Source organism: Mastigoproctus giganteus, chromosome 12, assembly GCF_048544385.1.
Source record: "Mastigoproctus giganteus isolate SK-2022 chromosome 12, ASM4854438v1, whole genome shotgun sequence".
Classification (NCBI taxonomy): Eukaryota; Metazoa; Arthropoda; class Arachnida; order Uropygi; family Thelyphonidae; genus Mastigoproctus; species Mastigoproctus giganteus.
Genome location: NC_143586.1, coordinates 80,791,596 through 80,819,129, shown reverse-complemented (window position 1 = coordinate 80,819,129; position 27,534 = coordinate 80,791,596). Strand labels below are relative to the sequence as shown.

At 38.2% G+C, this 27,534-nt stretch overlaps 1 protein-coding gene across 2 annotated transcripts in view; it reads right to left on the bottom strand.

Annotated features, from left to right (window-relative positions):
• Vps13B (vacuolar protein sorting 13B) overlaps nucleotides 1-27,534 on the bottom strand; it is a 965,007-nt gene that overhangs the window by 561,388 nt on the left and 376,085 nt on the right. For both annotated transcript variants that reach the window (XM_090386413.1, XM_090386414.1), the window contains exon 21: nucleotides 18,412-19,204. In XM_090386413.1, coding sequence (XP_090242539.1) covers nucleotides 18,412-19,204 — 793 coding nt within the window. The remainder of the gene's footprint in view (nucleotides 1-18,411; nucleotides 19,205-27,534) is intronic.

Genomic DNA, 27,534 nt, shown 5'->3' with positions numbered 1-27,534 from the left:
AACAAATTCTGTTGTGTCATCAAGTAAAAATAATTGCATAAGAAATGCTTTCCAAGACAAATGGCTCAAGGAATTCATGTGGTTGTGCAATGAAGAAGTTTGTATGTAAAATATATCCTGGGACTGCTGACAATAACTCTAAATTACTATAAAGTTTTCAAGGACCTTTCAAAGCGGAGACATTTAGGTTTCATGAGGCATCTAATTCACACAAAAAATTCTGTGACATAAACATAGCCATAAATCACATGGAAAACACCTCTCGCTGTCTGCCAAAGAAAGATGGAATCTAAAATGGCTGAACACCCCAAGTGCTTTTGTAATACAGCCTATTATACAGCCACTCCCCAGCTTACGTAATACTCGACTTACGGAAACTTTACATAAGTTTTTTCTGGCCAGTGCACACTTAAAAAAATCGTGGAAACGTATTTTGCATCCTGTAGGAATAAATGGAGATATAGTGAAAATATCATAATGTGAACCCAATAACACATTGTTTTTTTTTGCTAATTCGTTCCAAGACCTCAGAAGCTGAAATTTTTGCTATATAACTAAGCTATTTATCTCTCTAAAAGGTCATTTTTATAATGGAAATTGCACTACTTCCATCTTTATCATATGTTCCGTTATAAGGATAAATTTTGAAAGCGTTTGTGATATTTTTCTAAAACATATTTCTGGAGGTCCCTACCATAAAACAATAAAAGGAATTTGTACTTTTCGGTTTTTTGAGCTTTTCTATTAGCACAATCTATTATAAACGGGTAGTAAACGTGATCTTATTGCATTTGCGATAATCCTAATAACTGGAATTGTGTGAATTTTTAAATTACTGTATTATGGTGAAATGAGTTCCCCTTCACTGAAATCTTCAACCCACATAAAAAAACAAATAGATTTTCAGACTCTTCTCTTCATTCCTATTTACTTATTAATGATGAAGGGAAAGGGACCAACGGAAAGTGCAAGTGCTGGCAGTGCCAGGAAATGAAACAAAATTGATTTAGAAATGAAGATGATTAATTAAGAACAGTGAATACTATTTTAAGGAACAGTGCATGTATAAAAGAACATGTTAAAGGATCAATGCATTTAAGATCAACAGTGATCACAAAACAGCGTTCAGGTGCAATATCAAAGATGGAAAAGTTATTAATAACATGGATGAAAAATCAGATTCAGAAGCAAGTGCCCCTGAGTCCAATGGCCATTCAAGCAAAAGCAAGAAGTATTTATGAAGATATTAAGAATAAGTACGGCGAACCCCAAGACAAGTTTGTGGCAAGCGTGGTTTAATAGGTTCAAGCATCGCACTGGTTTCCAAAACATTAAAGTATGCGGTGAAGTCGCTAGTGCCGATTCTGCAGCTGCAGAGAAATTTTGTGATGTGTTGGACAAACCCCTTCTAAATCTCCACAGCCCTCGACTTCCACAGCAGCATGCTTATCAGCTTGAGAGTTAATTCTGGCAATGATGCCCGAAAGTAAAAACTTGCTGACACTATGCTGTCTCCTCCCTCTTTTTGTAATTTTGAAACTTTTGTAATTTTATACACTTTTGTCATTTTTCTTGTGCATGAGATAAAAAAATTGAATAAATAATTCTATTTACATGTTCGTCGAACATTTATTTTTTGCTTCAATCAAATTTGCGAGTGGTGCATATGCATTTAGGGAAATTTCGACTTACGAAGAGTTCCGCAGAACGCAACCCTTACATAAGTCGGGGAGTGGCTGTATAGCTAAATTCAATTAACCATTTAGTAACTTCGAAAAGCTAAATAAGCATGATGTAGTTACATGTCAAGGGCCAGTAATAGAATAGTACCAAAATGACACGAAATGTAAATCATTTGTGTCAGTTATTGAATGATATCATTAAACAAGAATTAGTTAAGGAAATCAAAGACACCAGCAGAGTGACTCTTCTTCTAGATGCTTCTACATATATTTCAAATGTGGAGGAACCTTTGCATTATATGACATACATAGATAAAAATCGAAAAAAGGCAGTTGTTTCTACAATCCCTATACAAAACAATCCCTCAACAACTGCAGGGTACTTTGATACACTAGAAAGTGAAATGGACATGATATTCTTGCCAGGGAAGACTGGTAATTGGTTAGTAGAAATCGGAACAGATGGTGCAGGTAACATAATGGAAAAAAATAATGGGTTAGTGACAAAATTAAAGAGTGACATGCAAGATCTTATATCAACACACTGTGCTGCACATAAGTTGAAATCTGGCTGTTTAAAATTCCATTAAAGATGTTCTTCAGTTGCTGAAACTGAAACAGTAGCAAAAAATTATATACCTTTTTGAAGAATTCACCAAAAATACTGAAATAACAGAGAAAAGGAGCAGCCATGCTACAAACAAATGTCCTTAACTTCAAGTATTTTGTATTCAGTGAAGTGGGTGTCTAATAGAGTGGGAGCACTGACTGCATTTGTTAACTATTCTGCAGCGATAATGTATTTGGAGGAAATAGGCAATGGAAAAAGGCGACGATGCTGCAACATCAGAAGGCTTGTTAAAGAAAATGAAAACATACTTCTTAACAATAAGAATCCATTTTCTCTTAGATTTTTTAATTTTATTCTACAACTGTCACTGATTTTTCAAAAGCAAAACCTGCTACTTAGTCAGACAAAATACCAAACCGACAGTACCTTGAATGCCTTGAAAGAAATGGGAGAAGCTCCACAATGTTTTGAGAGGAAATTTTTAGGAAATGTAAATAGTCTTGGTGTATACAATGGTATTCAGCTAATGTATGCGGAGAGCTATCTGAATGATGAAGGAATAAAGTATTTGATAAAAAGATTTGGCAAAAAAAAAATCAAAAATTTCTAACCATGTGCCTGGCATAAAGATCTGGAAGATTTTGGGAAGGAAGAAATTAAGATTTTGGGGAAACATTTCAGCAAATATTTTGATAATAATGAAAAAACAGTTTCAATAAATTTGATGAAAGAGTGCTATGAGTTGACAGTTGCAGGAAGCATTTAAACATATAAGATCTTCTTGAAAGAACAATGAGTAATAAGTTTCCATTGCTCTCAAAAACTGCTTTAAATTGTAGTAATTTTACTGGCAAAGTTGAGGTGATCAATGAATCCTGCACTCTGAATGTTGATAAATAATATGGTCCTTCTCTGCAGGGCTTTATTTCACATAAATCAGTAGATAAGTGGAATTTTGTAACCACAAAAAGATACACTGGAGAACATCAGAAGCCCTTATATAAATGAATTGTAAGTGTTAGTGGTGTACATTTTAAACTCATGTAAAGGAAAGGATCTTTCTATATAATTATGTCTAAGGCATAGTCAGAATTAAAGAATGTATTACTTTTGTTTTGTCATCATTGGTCCTTGAGGCTGTCGCAGACATTCTCTCAGATAGGCCAGACAAGCTGTGCTTGCTATCTGGGAGTCTAAAATGCTGATGAAACTGATATTTGGGTGACACTCAAGTCAAGTGGACCCAATTTCAGTGAAGTCCTGACAGTCTGTGACAGCCAAATCATCTGCGTGCACCTTCGCAACGGTGGGACTGTTAGTAATCTTGGGTATAACCCCCATTCACAAACTGTGGGTGACCACCCAGGTGTGAACCAACGGAAGCAGGAGCCAAGGTGTGGTGCCACACAGAGGAATACCACCCTTCTATGTTACCAGGCAATACTAGGTGGTAGATGACTCTCATCAATCAGTGCAATACCACCACTTTGCTTATTGGAGGCTTGAAGTGGTGGGACCCATGTTTAGTCTCCAAAACTACGTTCCAGTCAACCCTTCCCTATCTCTTCCATCATGCAGTATGATAGATGTCTTCTGAGGTTGTGATGAACACCATGGTGAGATCCACACTTCCTTACATTTTGAGGGCACAGCTCTAAAACGGTGTTTGCAGGCCTGCTGCTAGTTAGTACACTGAGCCGAACCTATTGGTCACTCTCCAGGAGGCTTCCAGATCAGCTAGTGTATAATCTTGCTATCTCTACTCTGCCAGATATTGATTGGAGGGAGTCTGAGTAGTGTGCATGCGGCGAGCATTGTTGAGGCCACGTTATGTCAAGGATCTGGGTATATTCTTACCATGTGTACGCCATATCCAAATATTTCATTACTTCATGCACCTGGTGGACCCCAGCGCTGCAACAACAAAGGAGATTAGTCCAACAAAAAAGGAATGAATATCAGAGAGCACGGAGGTCGTGGCTGCCCCGCAGAGGTCACTTACCTGCGCCGCCAATATACAGTACTGAGAAATACTTATACTGAGAGTATAAAGAAAAGTAAAAAAGTCCTCCTGGGAATGACTGGTCTCAACTAAAGGTAATGGGAATGACTGGGGAGTGGTCTACAAGATCACAACAAATAAACTCCCCAGGGGGGAAATAACTACAGCAACTATAACGCCGCAACGCACCCTCACCACAACATGGGATGACTCGGTGGCCAACATTTTGAACACCATTATAAAAGACCCACTGAATATACTCGCGGAAGACCAACAAGCCATCATACAGGCAAACGAGACCTATAACGCCCAACAAATGGAGCAGCCAATTACCATGGATGAGCTACAGGAAGTCTGCGCAACAAGAAATGCCCTGGCCCTGACCTCCTGGACCCAGAACTCGTTAAGAGGGCGGTGGAGCACATACCGGAACTCCTGCTGCACCTTTCAACTGCTGCCTCAGAGTGGGCCATTTCCCAACCAGCTGGAAAACAGCACATCTCAAGCTCATCCTGAAAAACCCAACTAAACCACCTGAACAACTAAACTCTTACCATCCCATAGCGGTGCTATCAACACTAAGTAAACTCCTGGAGAGAATACTACATCGAAGAATACTCAGCCACTACAAAGAAGCTAACCTAGAGTCACCCAGACAATACGGGTTCAAACCAGGACTCTCCACCATTGAGGCAATTCGGAACCTCCTAGAAAGCAAAGCACAATGTAACGAAAAGTACTTCCTGGTAATTGCGGTCGACTTTGCCGAGGTGTTCGACACTCTCTGTTGGCCAAGCGTCCTGGGCAGACTCCACAAGGCAAAAATCCCCATGAATTTATATAATTGAATTAGATCCTACCTCTCTGATAGAAAAATCAGGGTAATGGCATGGTTCCGTAGCCTGACAAGTTCGGTCCGCAGGGGCTGCCTGCAGGGATCTATCCTGGGCCGCTCCTGTGGAACATTGTTTTTGATGAATTCCTGGCACTCGACTTGGGTGATGCCAATGCACAAGCTTTCGCTGATGATCTCGTCCTAACGGTGGCAGCGAGCTCTAGATCACAGTTAGAAGCCCGTGCAAACCATCCACTGCAAGTACTCCAGGACTGGGCAAATCACCAGGGCGTGTAACACGGTGAGTACCTGTGTGCTGCAGGTCCTGGCGGGGAACTCTCCCTCTAGACCTGGAGGTGGCAAGATGTGGGTTGATGTACTACCTGGAAAAGGGAACACCGATCACGTTTGACACTTTTACACTGGACCCTACAAACAACCACCGAACGGAAAAACAGAAAATCATGGAACACCTGAAAGAAACTTGGCAGAGGAGATGGCAAGAGACGACTAAGGGTGAAGTCACATGGAAATTTATACCCTACGTAGACAAGACCTATCCAAAGGCTCCCAAATGGTTCTACCCGGGACTGAACACCACCTTCGTCCTGATGAGCCATGGGCCCTTTAATGCAAAACTGAATGCACTCGGACTGACCGAGGACCCAACTTGCACCTGTGGCAATATGGAGACGCGGCAACATATCATGCACAAATGTGAATGCTAGAAGGAACAAAGATCAGTACTCATCACCAGTATAAAATTCGTACCAAAAGACAATGAGTATCACCTCCTGGATTCGGAAGACGAGTACACCGCATTCAGCCGCTACGCCCAGGACATCTTTAACAGACGGAGAACGGAAATCGCTATCCGCAACAATACGGAAACATCTGAATAGAAGAACTCCATTGAAACTAAGCAAGGAGGAGACATTCAAGACTACAGCATGAACATAACACATGACTACAACCGATCAGAAGAAATTACCAACAAAGATACCTCTCCATTCATGACCTGGTGCAAAAGGCCAGGACTGATGTTCTCAACGAATATGACTACCTGAATTGACATCAAAGCAGTACTACAAACTGACCAGAGTCATCACTCCTCTTCCTGACCCCATAAGACGAACACGAGACTAGTGAGACACTGAACCAAGACTGTGACCTACCTGAAGTGACACTGAACTGAACATCCAAAAACCATGACTGTGACCGCAGTAGCCCACCTGAAGTGATTCTGAACTGGCAATCAAAAACCACGACTGTGACCACAGCTACGCTGTTGCCTCGCCTTTTGGTGATCTGGGTTGGACACCTAGTCTGGCTCACTTTCTCTCCATATCCTGGCGGGGGGAGGGGATGGGACTGTCCCCTCCCTGCAGTCCCCCTGCTTACTTCTCCTGGTGCAGCATGGGCATGCCGCTCTGATATCTGGTCGTCTTCCCTATTGGCCCCATACTTCTGTCTTTCCCCTCCAGTCTTCAGTCTTTCCCCCCACTCTCTCTATAAATCACAATGTACGCCCCACATGACAAAAACTTAAATAAACTTCCAAATTATAACAGCCATATCGTGCATCAATTCCGAAGAAATTTAACCTCATTAGCGAACCACCTCTTAAAATCGCGTTATTTTATTATTTTTTATTTATTTATTTATTATTTTTTTTTTAGGCCCTAGCCACTGAAATCTGAGGAAATTAGGTGGCAGGGCCTGCCAGAGTAAATAACTATAATACTGATGTACCTGGTCTGCCTCCACGGGGCTGAGTGTGGGCAACTTTGGGCCCCAGCAGGGGTCTAGCGGCTAAATGGCCAGAGGAACAACAATATACAACACAATACTTCCAAATCCTATACACTTTTAAATTTCTGGCCTTAACAGTGATCTGTTACACCCACAAAGAAAACCATGCAGAGATGGGGGAAACCCTCGTGCCATTTGACATGAACATACTTTACACTTTACTTTACACTTTTTACACCATGAATTGTCAAACTAAAAGAGCAAACTTATCTGCGAAAAGATCTAAACATTCCAAACGGTTCCTAGTTCATTTTACAAATATATGTGGTCTCAGTTATAATCTCAATGATGTCCATTTCCACTTACAGTCTGCCAAATCCCACGTACTTTTTCTAACAGAATCTCAGTTATCGGTTGATTCAACCAATGCTCATCTCAGTTGCCCAAATTATTCCCTGTATGATTCCTTCCACCTCAAAAGTGGTACTTGTGCATATGTCCATTTCAATATTCACTATCAGAGACTCAGTAATTTGGAATCTCCTCTTTTCGATCTTCTCTGGCTTAAAATCTCTCTACCTCATTCTGTCAAATTCATCTACCGTTCTCCCAACTCCATTAATCACTTGGAACTCTCTGACTTCCTCCAGTCCAACTTTCCTAACAGTAAGGTAATTTTCCTTGGTGATTTTAATGTTCACAACTCCAGCTGGTTTCTGTTTTCTACTCACACAGACACAGTTGCTCGAGATACTGAAGCTTTTGCAATTACTAATGACCTTGCACAGATTGTTAATTTACTTACCAGAATACCAGACAATCCGAATTATACAGCCAACACGCTTGATCTTTTTCTCACAAACAACCCTTCTAAGTACACAGTTGAAGTGAGTCGTCCTTTAGGCACCTGAGATCACAACTTGGTGATTGTCTGTTCTCCAATGGAGCCTTTATCACATGGCTATTCCCAACCTCGTATTGTTTGGCATTACAATGGCATTACAAATATAAAATAGCATGACCTGCGAGGTTTCTTTTCCTTGGTCGGATTACTGTTTCAAAACTTCTGATGTCAACGTTTGCTCAGATCATGTCAGTGAAATTATTCTTGTAGGAATGGAATCCTTTATTCCACACTCCACTTTAAAATCTCATCCTCTTTAAACGTTGGTTTTCCAATATATGTGCTAAGGCTATTCAAGAGAAGAATGTTGCATATTGTAATTGGCTTGTTTCCAATTCTGCAGTTTCACTTTCTGCTTACACCAAAGCTCGCAACAATTGTTTGTTTGTTTGTTTTAGTTAGTTGTTGGCACATCGGCTTCTGTGGCCATAATGCACCTCCCAAGGTTTTTGCAGTACTCTGATCCAAGCCCGAGGCGGGATTCGAACCCGTGACCTGCAACAATTGTAAAGCAGTTATTAATCAGTCCAAACTAGATTTTGAACAGGCTAAGAGTAGTAAACCTGCTCCTTGCCCTAATGGTAGCTAAGCATTGTGGTCTCTTGCCAAAGCTATTGGCCGCAACTTTTCCAGTTCTATGCTCCCACCTCTGTCAAAACCTGATGGTTCTTTTGTTACTTCAGCCAAGGATGCAGCCGACCTGCTAGCATCCCATTTTTCTTCCGAGTCATGTATTAATGATCTTGGTAAAACACCTCCCACCATTCCCAGCACACTCCATTCAATGCCTCCTGTGGTCTTCCGTCAAAAGGATGTCAGAAGGATTTTGACGAATCTTGATGCTAAGAAGGCTGTAGATCCAGATGGTATTTCTCCACTTATTCTGAAAACCTGCACTCCTGAACTTGCTCCTGTTCTTTGGCACCTTTTTTCACTTTCTTATTCCATAGGTGTTTTTCTTTTTTTTCTTGGAAATTTGCTCACATCCAGCCAGTTCTTAAAAAGGGTGACAAATTGCTCCGATCCAATTTTTTGGATCGGAGCAATTTGTTCCATTTTATCATTCCATTGAAATTACTTCTACTCTTTCTAAGGTAATGGAGAAATCGATTAACCGCCAACTCTTAAACTATCTAGAAACCTTCCATCTGATCAATGATCAACAGTATGGATTTTGTCAGTGTGATCCACTGGTGATATTTTCGTTTATGTTACCCATTAATGGACAAATTCAATGAAACGTTTGATGAAACACAAGCAGTTGCTCTTGACATCTCAAAGGCTTTTGATTGTGTTTAAAATAAAGGTCTTCTAAACAAGCTTACATCTTATGGTTTGCCAACTGTTTTTTGTAACTGGTTATACAGTTTTCTATCTGACCGCTCACTGAGGGTGATGGTAGATGGCTCTTTGTCTTCGCCACTTGGTGTCCCCCCAAGGTTCAGTTTTTTTCACCCATTCTTTTCCTCTTGTATATTAATGACCTTCTTCGATTGACCGGAAATCCTATCCATAGTTTTGTTGATGATAGCACATTGCATTCCACTTTCCAGATTGAGAGACCTCACCCTACTCAATCAGCTTCAACTTCTCGTATATCCGCTACCAATTCCTTAATGCTTATCTCCAGAGGGGAAAAGACAACTTAGTTGATTTCAATCCTTCTAAAATTCAGTCCTGTCTTATATCTTGCAAAAAAAGGATTCTTCTGCTCCTATACTTATCTTTGGTGACACTCCAATTTCTAGAAAAGATGATATATCTTTGGGGATTACCCTGACTTCTAATCTCTCTTGGCACAAGCACATTACAAATATTGCTTTCTCTACATCTAAAAAACTTGGTTTTCTCTTTCGCTCACAGTGTTACTTTTCTTCCAAACAGCTATTCACTCTGTACAAATCGCAAATCTGCCATAGCATGGAATATTGTTCCCACATCTGTGGCGGTACCCCCAAACCTCTCTCAGGTTTCTATGTTCCATTCAGAGGAGGGCAATTAGGTTAATTACCGACTCATCTCTAACAAAGTCTCTCCACTCTCTGTCTCATAGATGTTCTGTGTCTGCTGCATGCCGTTTCTACAGATACATTCATGGGCACTGTTCTTCAGAATTGACTTCTATAATTCCCACTCTCTCTTTCAAAACAGTCCAAATATGTGCTGCCACCAGTCAACCTCCATTTACTGTCCAACTTTATACTCACAGAACCAACTTTTCATCTTCCTCGTTTATTCATTTAACTGCCGTTTTCTGGAACAATCTTCCTTCATATGTATTTCCTAAAAATTGCAATCTACAGAAGTTCAATTCTAATGTCAAAAAATATCTTCTTTTTTCTTCTCAACCTCCAACCCATACTCGGTACTAAGTATTATAGGTTGAAATACCTCTTGTGTTTGGGGATTTCATAAAAAAAAAAAAATCATAACATTTAACATTTAGTTTATAAAACATCACCTATAGAAATACAGTAAATGCCTGTTATAGTGATGACGTTTGTAAATTGAATTTTGATTCTAATAAATGGAGATTCTAAAAAGCAAAAATTGATGAATATACAAATAAAGATATAAAGCACAAATTCACACTTTATTACCAATTAAATGATATGTGAAAATCGGAATAATATTATCCACAGGTAGGCAAAACAAAAATAAATTTGTACTTACGTGCATAGCTTAATTAATATACATTTTAATTAAACATAACACTTTGCAATATGGTTATAATTTAAAATAGTCACTTATTTTAGATTGCTTTAAATTATCACTACAAAGTCTATTTATTGATTTTTCAATATTGTATAATGGTCTTAGAGGGGAACAGAGGGGCTTAGAGGGGAACAGGTATCCTGTGTGTTATCAGACACTCAGCCTAAAACACTGATGGATCCAATATCTCTCTATTACCGAAGATTTAGGAGAAGTCCGGTTGGCCTGCCTCCCTAAAATCCACTCATGCACACCTTCTCGATGGTAAGCCCTGTTACGTCACTTAGGTGACAACGAACGTGTAGAGTGGTTCTCTTCAAGACGCCTGGTCAGCATGAAGAGGAAAAGACCAAACCCTCCAGCATGAGAGCACAACAATACAAATGGCCCTCAGTCCCCAGCAGCTTTCATTCTCCCTCTTACGGCAGCGAGAGGATCAGAGTGGAAGCAGAGGGTGCTAAGAATCTCTGGGTACGACCAGGCTGCCATGCACGGAAACTGAACTTGGCCTGTTATAACGTACGATCACTCATCGGTGAAGACAGCATATTAGAGCTGGAAAAGGAATTAGAAAATGTGAATTGGAATATCATCGGTTTGGCTGAAACAAGAAGAAGAAATGAATCACCTATAAGTTTATCAAGTGGAAATCTGCTGTACACCAATGGAAACAGTGAAAGGAGTGAAGGTGGAGTTGGGTTTCTGGTCCATAAAGATTTTAAAAACAACATTTTGGAATTCAAAAGTACATCACCAAGGGTGTCAAGGCTAATACTCAAGATTTCTAAGAGGTACAAGCTAAAGATTATAATGATTTATGCACCAACATCGAGCCATGATGATGAAGAGGTTGAAGAAATGTACACCGAAATTGAGAGTCTTCTAGATGAGCAGAAAACCCACTACACTATTATTATGGGGGACTTCAATGCTAAGGTTGGAAAAAGGCAAAACAGCGCAGAAAGAGGAACTATAGGAAATTTTGGAATTGGTGAAAGAAATAAAAGAGGTGAAAGACTTGTGGAATTTGCAGAATCTCAAGGACTGTCAGTAATGAACACTTTTCAAGAAAAGGGTGAACAGAAAGTGGACATGGAAGAGTCCAAATGGATTAACAACTAACGAAATCGACTTCATCCTCACTAACAGAAGATATATTGTGAATGATGTTACCGTCCTGAATAAGGTAAATGGTGGAAGTGATCACAGAATGGTAAGATGTACACTTGATATAGATGTATGAAAGGAAAGCAAAAAACTGACTCGAGTAAATAATACAAAGGTCTTTGAGATAACAGAGGAGGAGAAAAAGCAGTATGTACTGTAACTTAAGAACAAGTTTGAGCTTTTGCAGACTGCTCAGGACCAAGATATCGACGAGGAATATTACAACTTTCTGAAAGTGATAAAGCCCAAGAAACCTATAGGGAAACAGAAATCCAAAGAAGAAAAAATTAGTCAAGAAACACTTGTCATGATGAACCGAAGACGACAAATGAAGAGCAAGAAAAACACTGACAGGGAGAAAATTGAGTATACTGAGTTATGCAAAGCCATTAGAAAGAGACTCAGAGAGGACATAAGAAGATTTAACACAAGAAAAGTAGAACAAGCATTAAGGGAAAACAAAGGATTTAAATCAGCAGCCATGAGCAGTAATACAGAAAGACAAATGATACTGAAACTGAAGAATAGCGATGGTGTACTTATAAACAGCAGAGAGAGCATAATTCAAATAGCAGAAGACTACTATAGAGAATTATACAAGGAGCGAGGGAATGATACCAGCAGTGGGGAAGATGGATTGCAAAGTAGCAACACATACGACATACCCGATATTCTTCCTGATGAGGTAGAACATGCATTGAAGAAAATGAAGAACCGGAAAGCCCCGGGGGAAGATGAAGTTACTGTAGAGTTGTTAAAATTGGGAGGAAGAGACATAACACAAAAACTGGCAAGGCTCTTCACAAAGTGCATTAGAAAAGGTGTGACGCCTAAACAGTGGAATAATGCAATCATAGTTTTGCTGCATAAGAAAGGAGATAAATCAGAAATTGGAAATTATAGACCAATTAGCTTGTTATCCCACATCTACAAGTTGTTCACAAGAGTCATTACTAACAGATTAGAAAGAATACTTGATGAGAATCAACCGAAAGAGCAAGCTGGCTTTAGGACAGGATTCTCAACTATGGATCACCTTCATGTAATATCACAGCTAATGGAGAAAGCAAATGAATATAAAACACTATTATGCCTGGCATTTGTGGATTATGAAAAGGCATTTGACTCCATACAGCAATGTTTCGGGCACTGGAAAGACAAGGCATAGATACCCCATATATTATGATTTTGAAGAAAATATATGAGAGTGCTACCTCCTTTATTAGACTAGACAAAGACAGTAGCAAATTTAAAATTGAGAAAGGAGTTCGACAAGGAGACACAATATCTCCGAAGCTGTTTACTGCTGCCCTTGAGGAAGCTTTCAGAAGATTAGACTGGTCGCAGAAAGGAGTCAATTTGAACGGAGAGTACCTAAACCATTTACGATTTGCAGATGACATTGTGGTTATAAGCCACGATCCCAAAGAATTAGAGGAAAATCTTAATCAGTTATGCACAGTTAGTAAGGATTTTGGACTAAAGATGAATATGGCTAAAACAAAAGTAATGATGAACAAGTATGCCACGAAAAGGGAAATAATGATTGAAGGAGCAGTAATTGAAAAGGTGGAGTCATATACTTATCTGGGACAAGTTATTAGCTGTAATAATGATAAATGGCTGGAAGTCAAGAGAAGAATAAATTTTGGATGGATAGCATTCAGGAAATATAGTCACATACTGAAGAGCAATATCCCAGTTTGTCTGAAACGTAAAATAATGAATCAATGTATACTCCCCACCATGACTTATGGAAGTGAAACTTGGGCACTCACCAAAAGAATGGAAGAGAAGCTGAGAACTACACAGCCAAGAATGGAACGAATTATATTGGGAATCAGACTGTTAGATAAGAAGAGAAACACATGGATTAGGCAGCAAACTCAAGTAAAGGACATTCTTATCAAAACTAAAGAACTAAAATGGTCTTGGGCAGGACACATAGCTCGAAGACATGATGACAGATGGACTAAAAAAATAACAGAATGGTATCCAAGAGGAGCTAGAAGAAAACCTGGAAGACAAAGTCGGAGATGGATAGATGAAATTCATGAGTTTTTGGGTAGTAAATGGATGGCCAGTGCTCAAAACAGAAGGAACTGGAAAGTTGCTGGAGAGGCCTTCATCCTGCAGTGGATTGAAAATGGCTGATGATGATGATGATTGCAAACACTTGCACCAGTTGCTTCCAACGCTCTCCTGAGGTATAGCTTCACGAGTTTGTCGTTTTATAACTGGAATTTGTTCGATGTCATCTTCATTTTCCTTCTGCTTTGCGAAATTATCAGTAACAGACTGGGCAATTTGTTCATCTGTTACTGTCATGGGTGGATGGGATCATTAAACTTCTGTTCACCCATGTCTTCAGGCTTTTCAACATGATCAGTATCATGACTTAGTTGACCATCATGAATAATTAATCCACATTTCTTTGAAATAGTTGCTAATGCAGGTTTTGGAAACTTCATTCCAGGCACTCATTGTCATATGAAGTGCATCTAGAACAGTTATCTGGTTTGTGATATCAAATAATGTTCCCAAACCTGAAAATCTGGCAGAAATAGAAGTATAGATGAGAGAACAGAGAAGTAGCCTGTTACCCAGAAGAATAAATTTGTGTTTTCAGTATGTAGTAGCAGAGTGGAGTGGAGAGATTTATGAATAGAAAAGGAGGAGGGTGGATCAAGTGGCAGGCAAGTGGGATGCTGTGCAATTAGCAAGCACCAGTAAGGCTTAAAGGAAGATTTTAAAGAGCAGTGGTGAGACCAGCAGTAATGTATGGAGGAGTGTTAGCCAGTCAAGAGACAACAGAATCACATGTAGAAGAAATGAGAATACTAAGGTGGATGTGGCATTAAAGGAAGGGCAAAGTGAGGAAAACATTTATCAGAGGGAATCTAGAAGCAAGGTCAACTGAAAGAAAAAATGCAGAAAAGTAGAGCGAGATAATCTGGCTATAAAGTGATAACACAGACAGCCCTTATGAATAAGCATTCAAGGAATTAATCATGGATGCTACTAAAAGTTTCATACCTATTAAGATATATTGTTCAAGGTTTAGGCCTAAATGGTTATCAAATGAACTAATGAGACTCGTAACACAGAAGAAAAATGCATGGGATGCATATAAATTATCAAGCAACTCAGAAGCCTATGGCAGATAAAAGCTAGTCTGTAATCAGATCACAAAGGAGGTTAGGCAGGCAAAGGCAGATTACGAGAAATCCTTGGCAAAAGATGCTAAGAAAAACAGCAAGGATTTCTTTATAAAATTTCTTATATAAACAAGGATTTCTTATATAAACTCTAAAAGGAAGAGGATGAATCTGATTGGTCCAGTTGATATCGATGGATCGACTGTTGATGATCCTGCCCAGATAGCAAACAAACTGAATGAGTATTTTGCATCTACATACACACACACACACACACACACGAGGAGTTATTAATGTGTGGAAATGGCAGAAGGTTATCAAATTGTAGCAGGGTACTTAATGATTTTGTAATAACTGAGAGCAAAGTGGAGGAGAAATTGTTCAAGTTAAACATAAGAAAAGCACCCGGGGTAGTAGTAGTAGCGGCATGTGATGCGAGAAAGCATGTGTATGAGCTTATGCAGCATCAGCCAAAAAAAAAAAAAAAAAAAAAAATCACACCATTCCCTCCAAATGCCTGTCCAGTTCCTCCTTAAATTTATTCAACCTATCAACTTCCACAACGAAAGATGGAAGTTTGTTCCAGCAATTAACCACCCTCTGGCTAAAGGCAAATTTCCGCACATCTATTCTACCATCTGTCTTTTCTTAATTTGAATTTATGCCCCCTTAGGTTCGTAATCTGAACAAGTGGAAGGATCAACCCATTCAAGGCCTTATACACCTCAATCAGATCACTGCACAGGTTCCTAGTCTCCAGCCACTGCAATTTGCAGAACTTAAGCTTCTCTTGGTAAGAGGATCCCTTCATTCCCCTCACCAATATTGTTGCCCTTCTCTGTACATGTTCAAGTAAATATACATTCTTCCTAAAATGAGGCCTCCAGACCTGTACGCAGTACTCAAGGCGTGGCCTGACCATTGCCTTATACAGAGGGATAATCACCTCCTTTTCCCTACTAGCAAAATTCCTATATATCATTGACAAAACCCCATGACCTGCCCTGGCAGCCTGTCTGCATTGCTCAGAAACCTTCATATCTGACTGCACAATTACTCCCAGGTCTTTTTCATTTTCTTCCACCTTAAGTGTAGTACCACACAGTTGGTACGTTTCTCTAAGGTTACTTCTACCCATATGCAGTACTTTGCATTTGTCAAGGTTAAACTTCAGTTGCCACTTCTTAGCCCATCTGCCTAAATTATCTAGATCCTGTTGCAGTAGCACACTGCCATTACTGTCATGGGTGGATGGGATCTATCCAGTTATATTAAAGGAGGCGGCAAAGCAACTATGCAAACCCTTAGCCATAATTATGAGAGCATCCTTGGACTTAGGGGAGGTTCCCACGGAATGGAGATGTGCAAATGTATCCACAATTCACAAAGGGGGATCGAAGGGTGACACGAGTAATTACAGACCAGTTAGTTTAACTTCTGTTCTGGGTAAAATAATGGAGTCACTGGTTAAAGATGCATTGCAGGATCATCTAGACAAGACTGCAGCAATAATTCAGACACAGCATGGGTTTGTTAAGGGAAAGTCTTGTCTGACAAATTTGATTGGTTATTATGATGTGGTTACAAAGGAACTGGATGCAAAAAATAATTTTGATATCATATATTTGGATTTCAGGAAAGCTTTTGACACTGTTGCCCATGAAAGACTACTGTACAAATTGGAGCAGAATGGTATTAAGGGTAAGTTGCTACAATGGATAAAAGGATGGTTAAGTGAGAGAAGACAGAGGGTGGTAATCAATGGGTGCTGCTCTTCGTGGACTAATAGTGGAGTCCCACAGGGTTCGGTGTTGGGTCCACTGTTGTTTTGTATATTTATCAATGATATTGATGAAGGTATATCAGGCTTAGTGTCGAAGTTTGCAGACGATACAAAGGTTGGCAGGGTTGTTAATGACAGTAATGGCAGTGTGCTACTGCAACAGGATCTAGATAATTTGGGCAGATGGGCTAAGAAGTGGCAACTGAAGTTTAACCCTGACAAATGCAAAGTACTGCATATGGGTAGAAGTAACCCGAGAGAAAAGTACCAACTGTGTGAAACTACACTTAAGGTGGGAGAAAATGAAAAAGACCTGGGACTAATTGTGCAGTCAGATATGAAGTTTTCTGAGCAATGCAGACAGGCTGCCAGGGCAAGTTATGGGGTTTTGTCAATGATATATAGGAATTTTGCTATCAGGGAAACGGAGGTGATTGTCCCTCTGTATAAGGCAATGGTCAGGCCATGCCTTGAGTACTGCATACAGGTCTGGAGGCCTCATTTTAGGAAGGATGTTGATTTGCTTGAGCGTGTACAGAGAAGGGCAACAAGATTGGTGAGGGGAATGAAGGGATCCTTTTACCAAGAGAGGCTTAAGTTCTGCAAATTGCAGTGGCTGGAGACTAGGCACCTGCGCGGTGATCTGATTTAGGTGTATAAGGCCTTGAATGGGTTGAGCACGCTGAATTCTGATGGGATCCTTCCACTTGTTCAGATTACGAACCTAAGGGGGCATAAATTCAAATTAAGAAAAGACATATGTAGAATAGATGTGCAGAAATTTGCCTTTAGCCAGCGGGTGGTTACTTGCTGGAACAAACTTCATCTGTCGTTGTGGAAGTTGATAGGTTAAATAAATTTAAGGAGGAACTGAACAGGCCTTTGGAGGGAATGGTGTGATTTTTTTTTTTTTTGGCTGATGCTGCATAAGCTCATACACTTGCTTTCTTGCATCACATGCCACTACTACTACTACTAATAAGATAACAGAGATGATAGTGGAAAGGGGAGTACTATAAAAATGAGGAAGAACAAAGAAAACTTGGTGGGAGACAGTGAGGAAAGATAAGAAAGAAAGCAGTGGATAAGGATTTGGCCCAAGGCAGAAACAGGTGGAGAGATAGGACCCAAAAAGGTTGACAGGGTGCTTTTACCTAAAAAGGCTTCAGTTCTGTAAATTGCAGCTTCTGGAGACTAGGCACCTGTGGGATCATCTGATTGAGGTGTTTAAGGCATTTGCCACTACTACTACTCAAAGCTGACCTGAAGTAGATGGGATAAGGTTTAGGAGAACTTATCATTAAGCCTTTGCCCTGAATTTGTTGTGTTTTTACAACTTTTACATCATCAATCATCTCACTCGCATATTGTGGATTATTTGTCATCAGGACATTCATTTACAGTGCCTACTTCCCCTGAAATGGGGCAACAATGAGGGCCAAATCCAGATATTCTAGGAAATGATATACAATTTAAATAAACATCAATATAAAAGAGACAGCTGTTACCACAATAAATTATCATGGGTAGGTACTTTTTTCATATGCAAATTCTAGATCCTGTTTTGTTTGTTTTTTTTATAATAACATATAAAAAACTATCCATATGGGGAAAAATATGATACTTATCTGTGAAAAATAAGTTTTCATTCTTTTCATAATTTCAATTTCATCTGGCGGATGAAAATATAAAAAGGCAAAAAAGTTGTAAATGATTAGAGTAGAAATTTAACATTTTTATAACTTTATTGTTATTTTTTATTTTATCCATATTATAATGGTTTTCTTAAGATTTATTAGACTCAATACTTTTAATATAAAGAATGTAAACAATTGAACCTACCTTCCAAATGTCCAGTGTAAGTACCTCTTACTTGGAGATCAAAACAAGATATTTCCATCTTTTGCTTCTCAGGATGACATGTAATAAATGCATGAGGTTGTGATAATGAGAGATAAAGAAATGGATAAATTTTGTACAATTTCTTTTCATTTTTTTCTTCAGTATCACTTCCACTGGAATCCTCTGAACCTTCATAACCAGCCTCTTCCTGTTCATAAAGTGGTGAATTCTTTTCTTGAAACATTGAATTTTCACATGTTTTAACTATAGTTTCAGTATCACTAGATTCAAACACCTTCTCATTATACATATGTTCTTGGTGATATCTTATTCTCTTTCTAAATTTTTTTTTAGCACCAATTCTTGACTTTTTTAGTTTATCTGCCAAAATGTCAGCTTCGTGTGCAAACAACAGTGCTGATATAGATCCAGCTGTCAACAGCAATTCAAAAGGTACAAAACTGTGAGACTGGTGTAAAGAAAAGTTTTGATTTAATTCTGATACTACACTCAATGTTGAAAATGTTTTCATAGTAGTTGATGGTATCATAGTTGGACAATTAAGATGAAATGCAGATGCTTCACTATCAATGCCACTATCTCTCAATAAATCAGTCCTTCTAATATATCTAAAGCTTATATCTGGTGTGAAGTTAGGGTGCTGTTCTGACATGTAAAGGGACATTAAATTATTAGTTATAATTTCATGTAAGAGGGACATCTGCTGTATGCTTAGATACAAGAAAATATCACTGGTGCCATTAACCTCAAGTGAGTGACCACAAACAATATTCTGAAAGAAAAAATATTTTAGGTTTTAATAGAGCCAGTTAATATATGCTAAAAAAAAGTATAAAATTTAAGCCATGAAATTACATAACTAGCATGCAAATAGTGCAAAAGCATAATTCATAATTTATGTGTGTGTTTATAGGAAAAAAAACCTGATTTGTTCACAAAAAGGCATCATATATATCATTTCTGTTAGAGAGGAGTTAATTAATGACTCCTCTCTAACAGTCTCTCCACTTGCTGTCTCATAGACATACTGTTTCTGCTGCGTTTCTACAGATACTTCCATAGGCACTGTTCTTCTGAATTTTCTTCTATAATTCCTGCTCTCTCTTTCGAAACAGTCCGAACATGTGCCGCCACAAACCAACATCCATTTACTGTCCAACTTCAAACTCACAGAACCAAATTTTCATCTTCCTCGTTTATTCATTCAACTGCCGTTTTCTGGAACAACCTTCCTTCATAATTATTTCCTGAAAATTACAGTGTACAAAAGTTAAAGTCTAATGTCAACAAATATCATCTTTCCTCTTCTCAACCTCCAACCCATGCACAATATTATAGGTTCTAATACCTCTCATGTTTGGGGTTTTCATAAAAAAAAAATGCTCATCTGTTATTCTGTTTCTTTTTAAATATTTATTTGATTTTACGAGTGAAAAAAAAAAATCTGCTTGCAAAAACATACGTTGATCCGAATAAAGTAACCATTTTCGTGGCATTTTCTTTTATTAGCGGAAAATCTTCAGATGGGAAAGCCTTGTAGAATTCAAATAGTTTATTTTTGCAGTCTATATACTTATTTTTGAATCATATTTTGGCTTGAAGATCAATAATTTCAAGTTGCAATCTGGGATTGTAGTTTTCAGCCATAGAAGTAAATGGGCTCTCAAACAAAAGCTTATGTTTTTTCATGGGATTTTAAATCAGAAAATCGACTTACAAACTTGTCAAAAAGTAATTGTAATAGCGAAAGGCAACAATTCTTTGGAAATGTGCTTCTCCTTTAGCTCAGTACAACATTCAAATTGTTGAACTAAATTGTCTTGCTCAACTGGGATTTAAATAACAACAACTTATTCTGAAATGATTTGATGTCACCAAACAAATCAGACCAATTTTCCTTTCCCTTGTAGTTTTAAATTAAGAGCATTTAAATGGCTAGAAATGTATGTATGAATTGCAAGATCAAACAGCCACTCCAAATTTGATTGTTGTTTTATTGGTTTCCCTTATTCTGTGTTGAAACATTGGGTGATGTTTCAACAGCCACATTAAGGCTATGTGATCTTGTAAAATTTACAATTGAAATAACCACTTCATAAAGTGTTGGAGATCCAATACTTTCCCATAAAGAGCTTCTTGATGCACAATGCAATGAATTCTAATCGAAGTTTCACTCCGATATCTATCATTTTCTTGGTTATTCTACCCATAAGCCCAATGTATTTACCAATCATAATTTTTGCACCACGAGTGACTCCTACCAGGTTTTTAATATTTAATCCTACCTTTTCAATAGATTGGCAAAAATTTTCAAAAAAGGTTTTCACCTGTAGTTGTTCCGCGCATACTCTGTAGATCAGCTAAATCTTCAACTGGTACAAAATTATCATTAATTCCATGTATGAAGATGAGGAGTTGGGCTGTGTCATTTACATCAGTGTTTTATGTTTTTCAAAAGTTGTTCGAACAAATTCTTTCCAATATCTTCTACTCTTCGCATAATTGTTTGTAGAGACAAACTAATGTCTTGTATCATTGTTCGTTTCTCCGGACAAATTTCTTCCACAACTTTTAACAAACAATGCTTAACAAATTCACCGTCATTGAATGGTTTACCTTCAAAAGCGATAAAATGTGCAACTTGATAAGTGGCACGCACAGCAGATAAATTTCTTGAGTGATACGTTTTCAGTATGTTATGTTGTTTTTTTCTTAATTCGTTTTGTAACTTTGAACACTTTTCTTTTCGCAGCACTCCTTTATGTTGATCATAAGATTTATGATTGGAATCAGTGTCATTTTCAATTATATTCTTTAAAAACTCACACAGTCTCCTGACACACTAAACACACTGCTCTTTCGTGGTAATCAATGAAGAAATAGTCTTCAGTCCACCTTGGATAAAAAACATGACACTCCAATCGATTTTCCTCTTTTGGAACATTTTTGAAAATGATTTTTTTAATTCAATACAGATTAATAATTAATTCAATGCAATGAACAAGCTATATCAAAATACATAACTGTATTTAGCGTACATATGATTGCCATGAAAACCATCTGCTCAACTTCTCTAGATCCTGTTGCAGCAGCATACTGTTATTAGTGTCATTAACAATCCTGCCAACATTCGCATTGTCTGCAAACTTAGACATTAAGCCTAATATACCATCATCAATATCATTAATAAATACAAAGAACGACAATGGACCCAACACTGTACCCTGGGGGGTCACTACACTAATAACATTAGTCCACGAAGAGCAGTGTCCATTGATTACTACTCTCTGTCTTCTCCCACTTAATCATTGCTTTATCCATAGCAGCAATTTGTCTCCAATGCCACACTCTCTGTCTTCTCCCACTTAACCATCCCTTTATCCATAGCAGCAATTTGTCTCCAATGCCACACTGCTCCAATTTGTGCAGCAGTCTTCCATGTGCAACAGTATCAAAAGCCATTCTAAGATACAAATATACGATATCAAAATTATTCTTTGCATCCAGTTCCTTTGTGACCACATCATAGTATCCAATCAAATTGGTCAGACAAGACTTCCCCTTAACAAACCCATGCTGTATCTAAGCTATAACTGAAGGCTTGTCTAGATGATCCTGCAATGCTTCTTTAACCAGTGCCTCCATTAATTTTCCTGGAACAGTAGTTAAACTAACAGGTCTATAATTACTTATGTCGCTCTTTGATTCTCCTTTGTGAATTGGGATCACATTTGCACATCTCCAGTCTACGGAAGCTCTCATAATTATGGCTAAGGGTTTGCTTACTTCCTTTGCTGCCTCCTTTAATATAACTGAATAGATCCCATCCATCCCAGGTGCCTGTCTTATGTTTATCTTCAGCAATTTGCCCTCCAGTTTGCTCTGAGTTATTAGAAAAATTACCTAGCTCACTGCCAGAGTTTAATTCACCTCTGGCATTTTCCTCCTTGAATAACTCCTCATGTGTGAATGTAGATGCAAAATACTCATATAGTTTGTTAGCTACCTGAGCAGGATCACCAAAAGTAGAACCATTGATATCAAGTGGCCTAAACCTTGGACAATATTTCTTAGTTGGTATGAAAAGACTAGTAGCTTCCAAGATTATTTCTTTGAATGCTTCCCATTTTGAATTTGCTGTTGGTAACATCATCAGTTGGTCCCACCGTATATAATTTAAATACTGTCTCAGACTTCCGTATTCACCTTTACGAAAGCAAAAAACTTCTCTTTACCCCTAATGGTAATTACCTCTTTGAATAAATTCCACTTCAGCACACTGTGATCACTGCCACCTAGTGGTTCTTTTAGTTGCAGATTCTTAATGTATGAAGAATCCATACTGATAATCAGATCAAGAGTATTACTCCCTCTAGTTGCCCCCCCCCCCCAACATGTTGCTGTAGAAAACAATCATCCAATAAATCTACAAAAGCCTTGCTAGTGTGCGAGTAACCAACCCACAAATTTCAGTCAATATCTGGGAAATTAAAATCCCCCATTATAAGACACTTTGATTTACTGGCCCACTCTATTTCTCTGTAGAGTAGATTATTACACTCATCAGAGTCACTAGGCCTATAACACACTCCTACGCTCAATTTTACTTTCTCACTGCTTATGTCACACCAAACTGACTCGACACTGCTCTGTACTTCCTTGGATGTTATGTGTTTCTTAACTAATAGCATAACCCCTCCTCCCTTCCTATCCTGTCTATTCTTCCTGTACACATTGTACTCTCCAAATTCCACTTCTGCATTTCTGATATCTGTGTGACAATACATCTCTGATATTCCAACAATATCTGCCTTTGATGTTTTGACAAACACTGCAAATTCATCAAATTTATTTACCAAGCTCCTAGGCATTGGTGTACATGCAAGTATACATGCACCTGTTCTATTCTTAGCTACCCGAACACAGCCCATGTATTTACTTGTACCCCAATGATTCCCAGCAGTCCCTGAAATTCCATGCACCTTGTTTTCCAGGCTGCTTCTCATTCTAATAGAAGCAGTGCAAGAATCACTTTCACCTATGCCAGCAGATACTGTTAATCTATTAATTCATGTATCCCCCCAAGCTAGCATTTTTCCGATCCATCTAATACTGCCTCGATAGCATCAGCAAATATTCTTGCACCCTTTCTATTTAAGTGTATCCCATCCCTGTAGAAGCAGTCTCTCCTGTCAACAAGCACAGACCAGGCTGAGAAAAATTCTACCCCTTGAGCCTTGCACAATCTCTCCAGGGCTGAATTGATCAACAAGGCTCTCATCATATACTCCCTCCTATCGTGTCTAGGCAGAATTGCAGACAATTTCAAATTCAACCCTAACTCACAGCTTTTTTTCAATATTGACCTGTACTTGTGAAGTTATTCTGCTGTTACCATTTTCTTTAAATTTTGTTAGCATTGTTAGCATAAAATCAACAGCATGTTCTTATTACATAGTAATAAGAACATGCTCTTGTTCTTATGCTAACAATGCTAACAACATTATGCTGTTGCATAATGTTGAATGCATCTCATTTGCAGACTATAACAGATGTATCATTAGCAAATAGCACCCACTTATTAACAAATGCTGTCGGTTTGTATTCATAAGTGGTATGATATACAAGCCATTAACTCTAAGGAAGAAAAGTGCAATTATTGGTTTTGATATATTAAAAAAACAAAACATCAAAAAAAAAATAATAATAATAATAAAATAATGGCCAAAAGAACAGCCTTCTGTATCAAGAATTCAAAAAGAACATGGCACCAGAAATGTCAAAAGAAAATCTATAACAGGGGCTAAAGTAGATTAGTACTTCAAATTTACTTCAATCCTGACAATCTAAGTCTACATTGAAGTAGATAAGTACATGGCAATCTAAGTTAAGTTTACATAACTGTCATACCAACTCCACACAATAAAATCTGTAGGTAGAGCATACTAGTAAAAACTGTACAAACACTGCATAAACATACTAGTAAAAACTGTACAAACACTGCATAAACATACTAGTAAAAACTGTATAAACATACTAGTAAAAACGGTATAAACACTGTATAAACATACTAGTAAAAATTGTATAAACACTCTAAAACGGTGTTCGCAGGCCGGCCACTAGTTAGTACACCGGACCGAACCTATTGGTAACTCTTTAGGAGGCTTTTGGATCAGCTAGTATATAATCTTGCTACCTCTACTCTGCCAGATAGTGACTAGAGGGAGTCCGAGTATTGTGTATGCAGGAGAGCAATGTTGAGGCCACGTTATGTCAAGGATCTGGGTATATTCTTACCATGTGTATGCCATATCCAAAAATTTCATTACTTCATACAGCAGGCCCCTCAGTTTTTCACTCTCAGTGTTACTTTTCTTCCAAACAGCTGTACAAATTGCAAATCTGCCCTACCAGGGAATATTGTTCCCACATCTGGAGCGGTGCCCCCAGATGTGGGGCACTGCTCTCTCAGGCTTCTAGATTTAATGGTCTAATGGTCAGTAGCGTCAGTAGCCCTAATGGTCAGTAGCGTCCTTAACAACCCTGCCAACCTTTGTATCATCTGGAAACTTGAACATTAAGCTTGATATACCATCATCAATATTATTTATAAATACAGAAAACAACAATGGACCCAACACTGAACCCTAGGGGACTCCACTAAAAACATTAGTCCATGAACAGCAGTGTCCATTGCTTACCATGCTTTGTCTTCCCCCACTCAAACATCCTTTTATACATAGCAGCAACTTGCCCTTAATGCCATACTGTTCCAATTTGAACAGTAATCTTCTATGTTCAACAGTATCAAAAGTTTTCCTAAAATCCCTTTAATGTATATGATATCAAAATTATTTTTTGCATCCAGTTCCTTTGTTACCACATTATAGTATCCAATCAAATTGATCAGACAAGACTTCCCCTTAACAAACCCATGCTGTGTCTGAACTATAACTGCAGTCTTGTCTAGGTGATCATAGAGTGCGAGTAATTACAGTTCCTAACAGGTCTATAAGTACTTGTGTCACCCTTTGAAGTCCTTTGCGAATGGGGGACACATTTGCACATTTCCAGCCCATGAGGACCTCCTCTGAGTCCAAGGAGGCTTTCATAATTATGGCTAAGGGTTTGGTTACTTCCTTTAATATAACTGGATTAATCCATCCACCTCAGGTGCCTTTGTTATATTCAACTTCAACTATTTCTCCTCTATTTTGCTCTCAATTATTACAAAATCATTTAGGTCCCTGCTAGAGTTTTAAGCTTCTGGTCTCCAATTCCCTACAGAATTCCTCATGTGTGAATGTACTGCAACTACTCATTCAGTTTGTCAGCTACCTCGGCAGGATCATAAACCATCGATATCAAGTGGACCAATCTGATTCATCCTCTTTCTCCTAAAATTTATATAAGTAAAGAAGTCTTTGCTGTTCATCTTAGCATCCTTTGCCAAAGATTTCTCATAATCTGCTTCATTTGCCTAACCTCCTTTGTGACTTGATTACAACTAGCTCAGGGGACCCTAAAGTAGGTCAATAATAAAATATATGGGGTTGATAAACTTCAAGAGGTTGATTAAAGGTTTTTACTCATATTCATGAATTTCAGGCCAATTCCAGAAATAAAATATCTATCGCTTATGTTGAGAAAATTTAGTCATTTTGAACGACCCAAAATCATTATTTTTTAAATATTTTAATAATTTTTTAAAATTTATTTACTGATCTAATATAGTTCCCCCAGAACTTTACCATTACCTTCTTTTCTATTATACTGTTATACTATGAATACTAAAATAAGAGATAATCTTGATCGAACCCAGTTACTTTCTTTCAGGATGTTTCAAACCTGCACTTACTCTAAAATATAAATTGAGCTACAACCCCAATAAATACAATGGCTGCCATTGTATCAAAGTAAAAATGTCGACAATATTCATAAGAGTATTTTAAATTTCGATTTGTGCTCTCGATTAACAATGAAATAATGCCTATGTGTCTCTTATGTGAAAAGACTTTTAGTAATGATGCCATGAAACCTTTCAAGATGAAAGAGCACATTGAATGGATTCATCCTGATAAGAAAAATGAATATCTTAAATTTTTTAAGGCACTGAAGGAAAAATTCAGAAATTGGAAAAATAATTTAAATACATGAAAGAGGACTGAAGGCATCATTCAATATCTCTCTTATTATAGCAAAGAAAGGAAAAGCTTATACCATTAGTGAAATTATAATACCATTTGAAGCTTCTGGTTTCCACTGCCCTACAGAATGATTGATACGATTATGAAGGATTCTTATCCTGCTTTAAAAAGCCTGGCATTAAGTGTGAATACAGTGCAACGATGCATTGATATTTTGAAATGGCTGATGTGGAGAAAACCTGGTGTCTGAGCTTCAGAACTGCAAATTCTCCCTCTAACTTTTGGCAGTTCAAATATTCTAACGGCCTATGTAAGGTATTATTTGGTTTGGTTATTTGGTTTTTTTTTTTTTTTTTTTTTTTTTTTAGGAGCATTAGCAACTAAGACTATATTGCTCCGGGATGTGCGGTGGTCATTCTCTGACCTTTCCGCATCCTCCATATTTGGTGGTGATGGGCTCGAACCCCGGTCTAATCAAGAAGCATGTGCTACGCACTGCTGCTCCTTCCCACCTGGCTACGGAGATGCCGTTGTAAGGTATTATAGCCGAAGTCAAAAATGTATTGTTGACTAGTTTTTATTTGCCAGGTATATGAAAGCTGGAAAACGTGAGACAATTTTACAATGTTTGGAAGAGTGCTTTAAGAAAAACAATGTTTTCCTCAACAATATAATTGCATTGGCTACCAACAGTGCACCAGCAATGGTTGGCACAGAGGATTTGCCGCCTTCTCAAAGAACAGGTTCTGGAAGAATGCACTGTTCATTGTGTGTTACACAGACACCGTCTTGTAGTAAAGAAACTCAGTGGTAAGCTGCGTGATGCTCTAAAAGTGTGTATCAGATCAATTAATAAAATCAAAGTGCATACACTTAATTCATGTTTGTTTGCCATGTAATGTGAGAAAATGATGAAACGTTTAACCAGTTACCCTGAGTAGACAGAAATCATGGG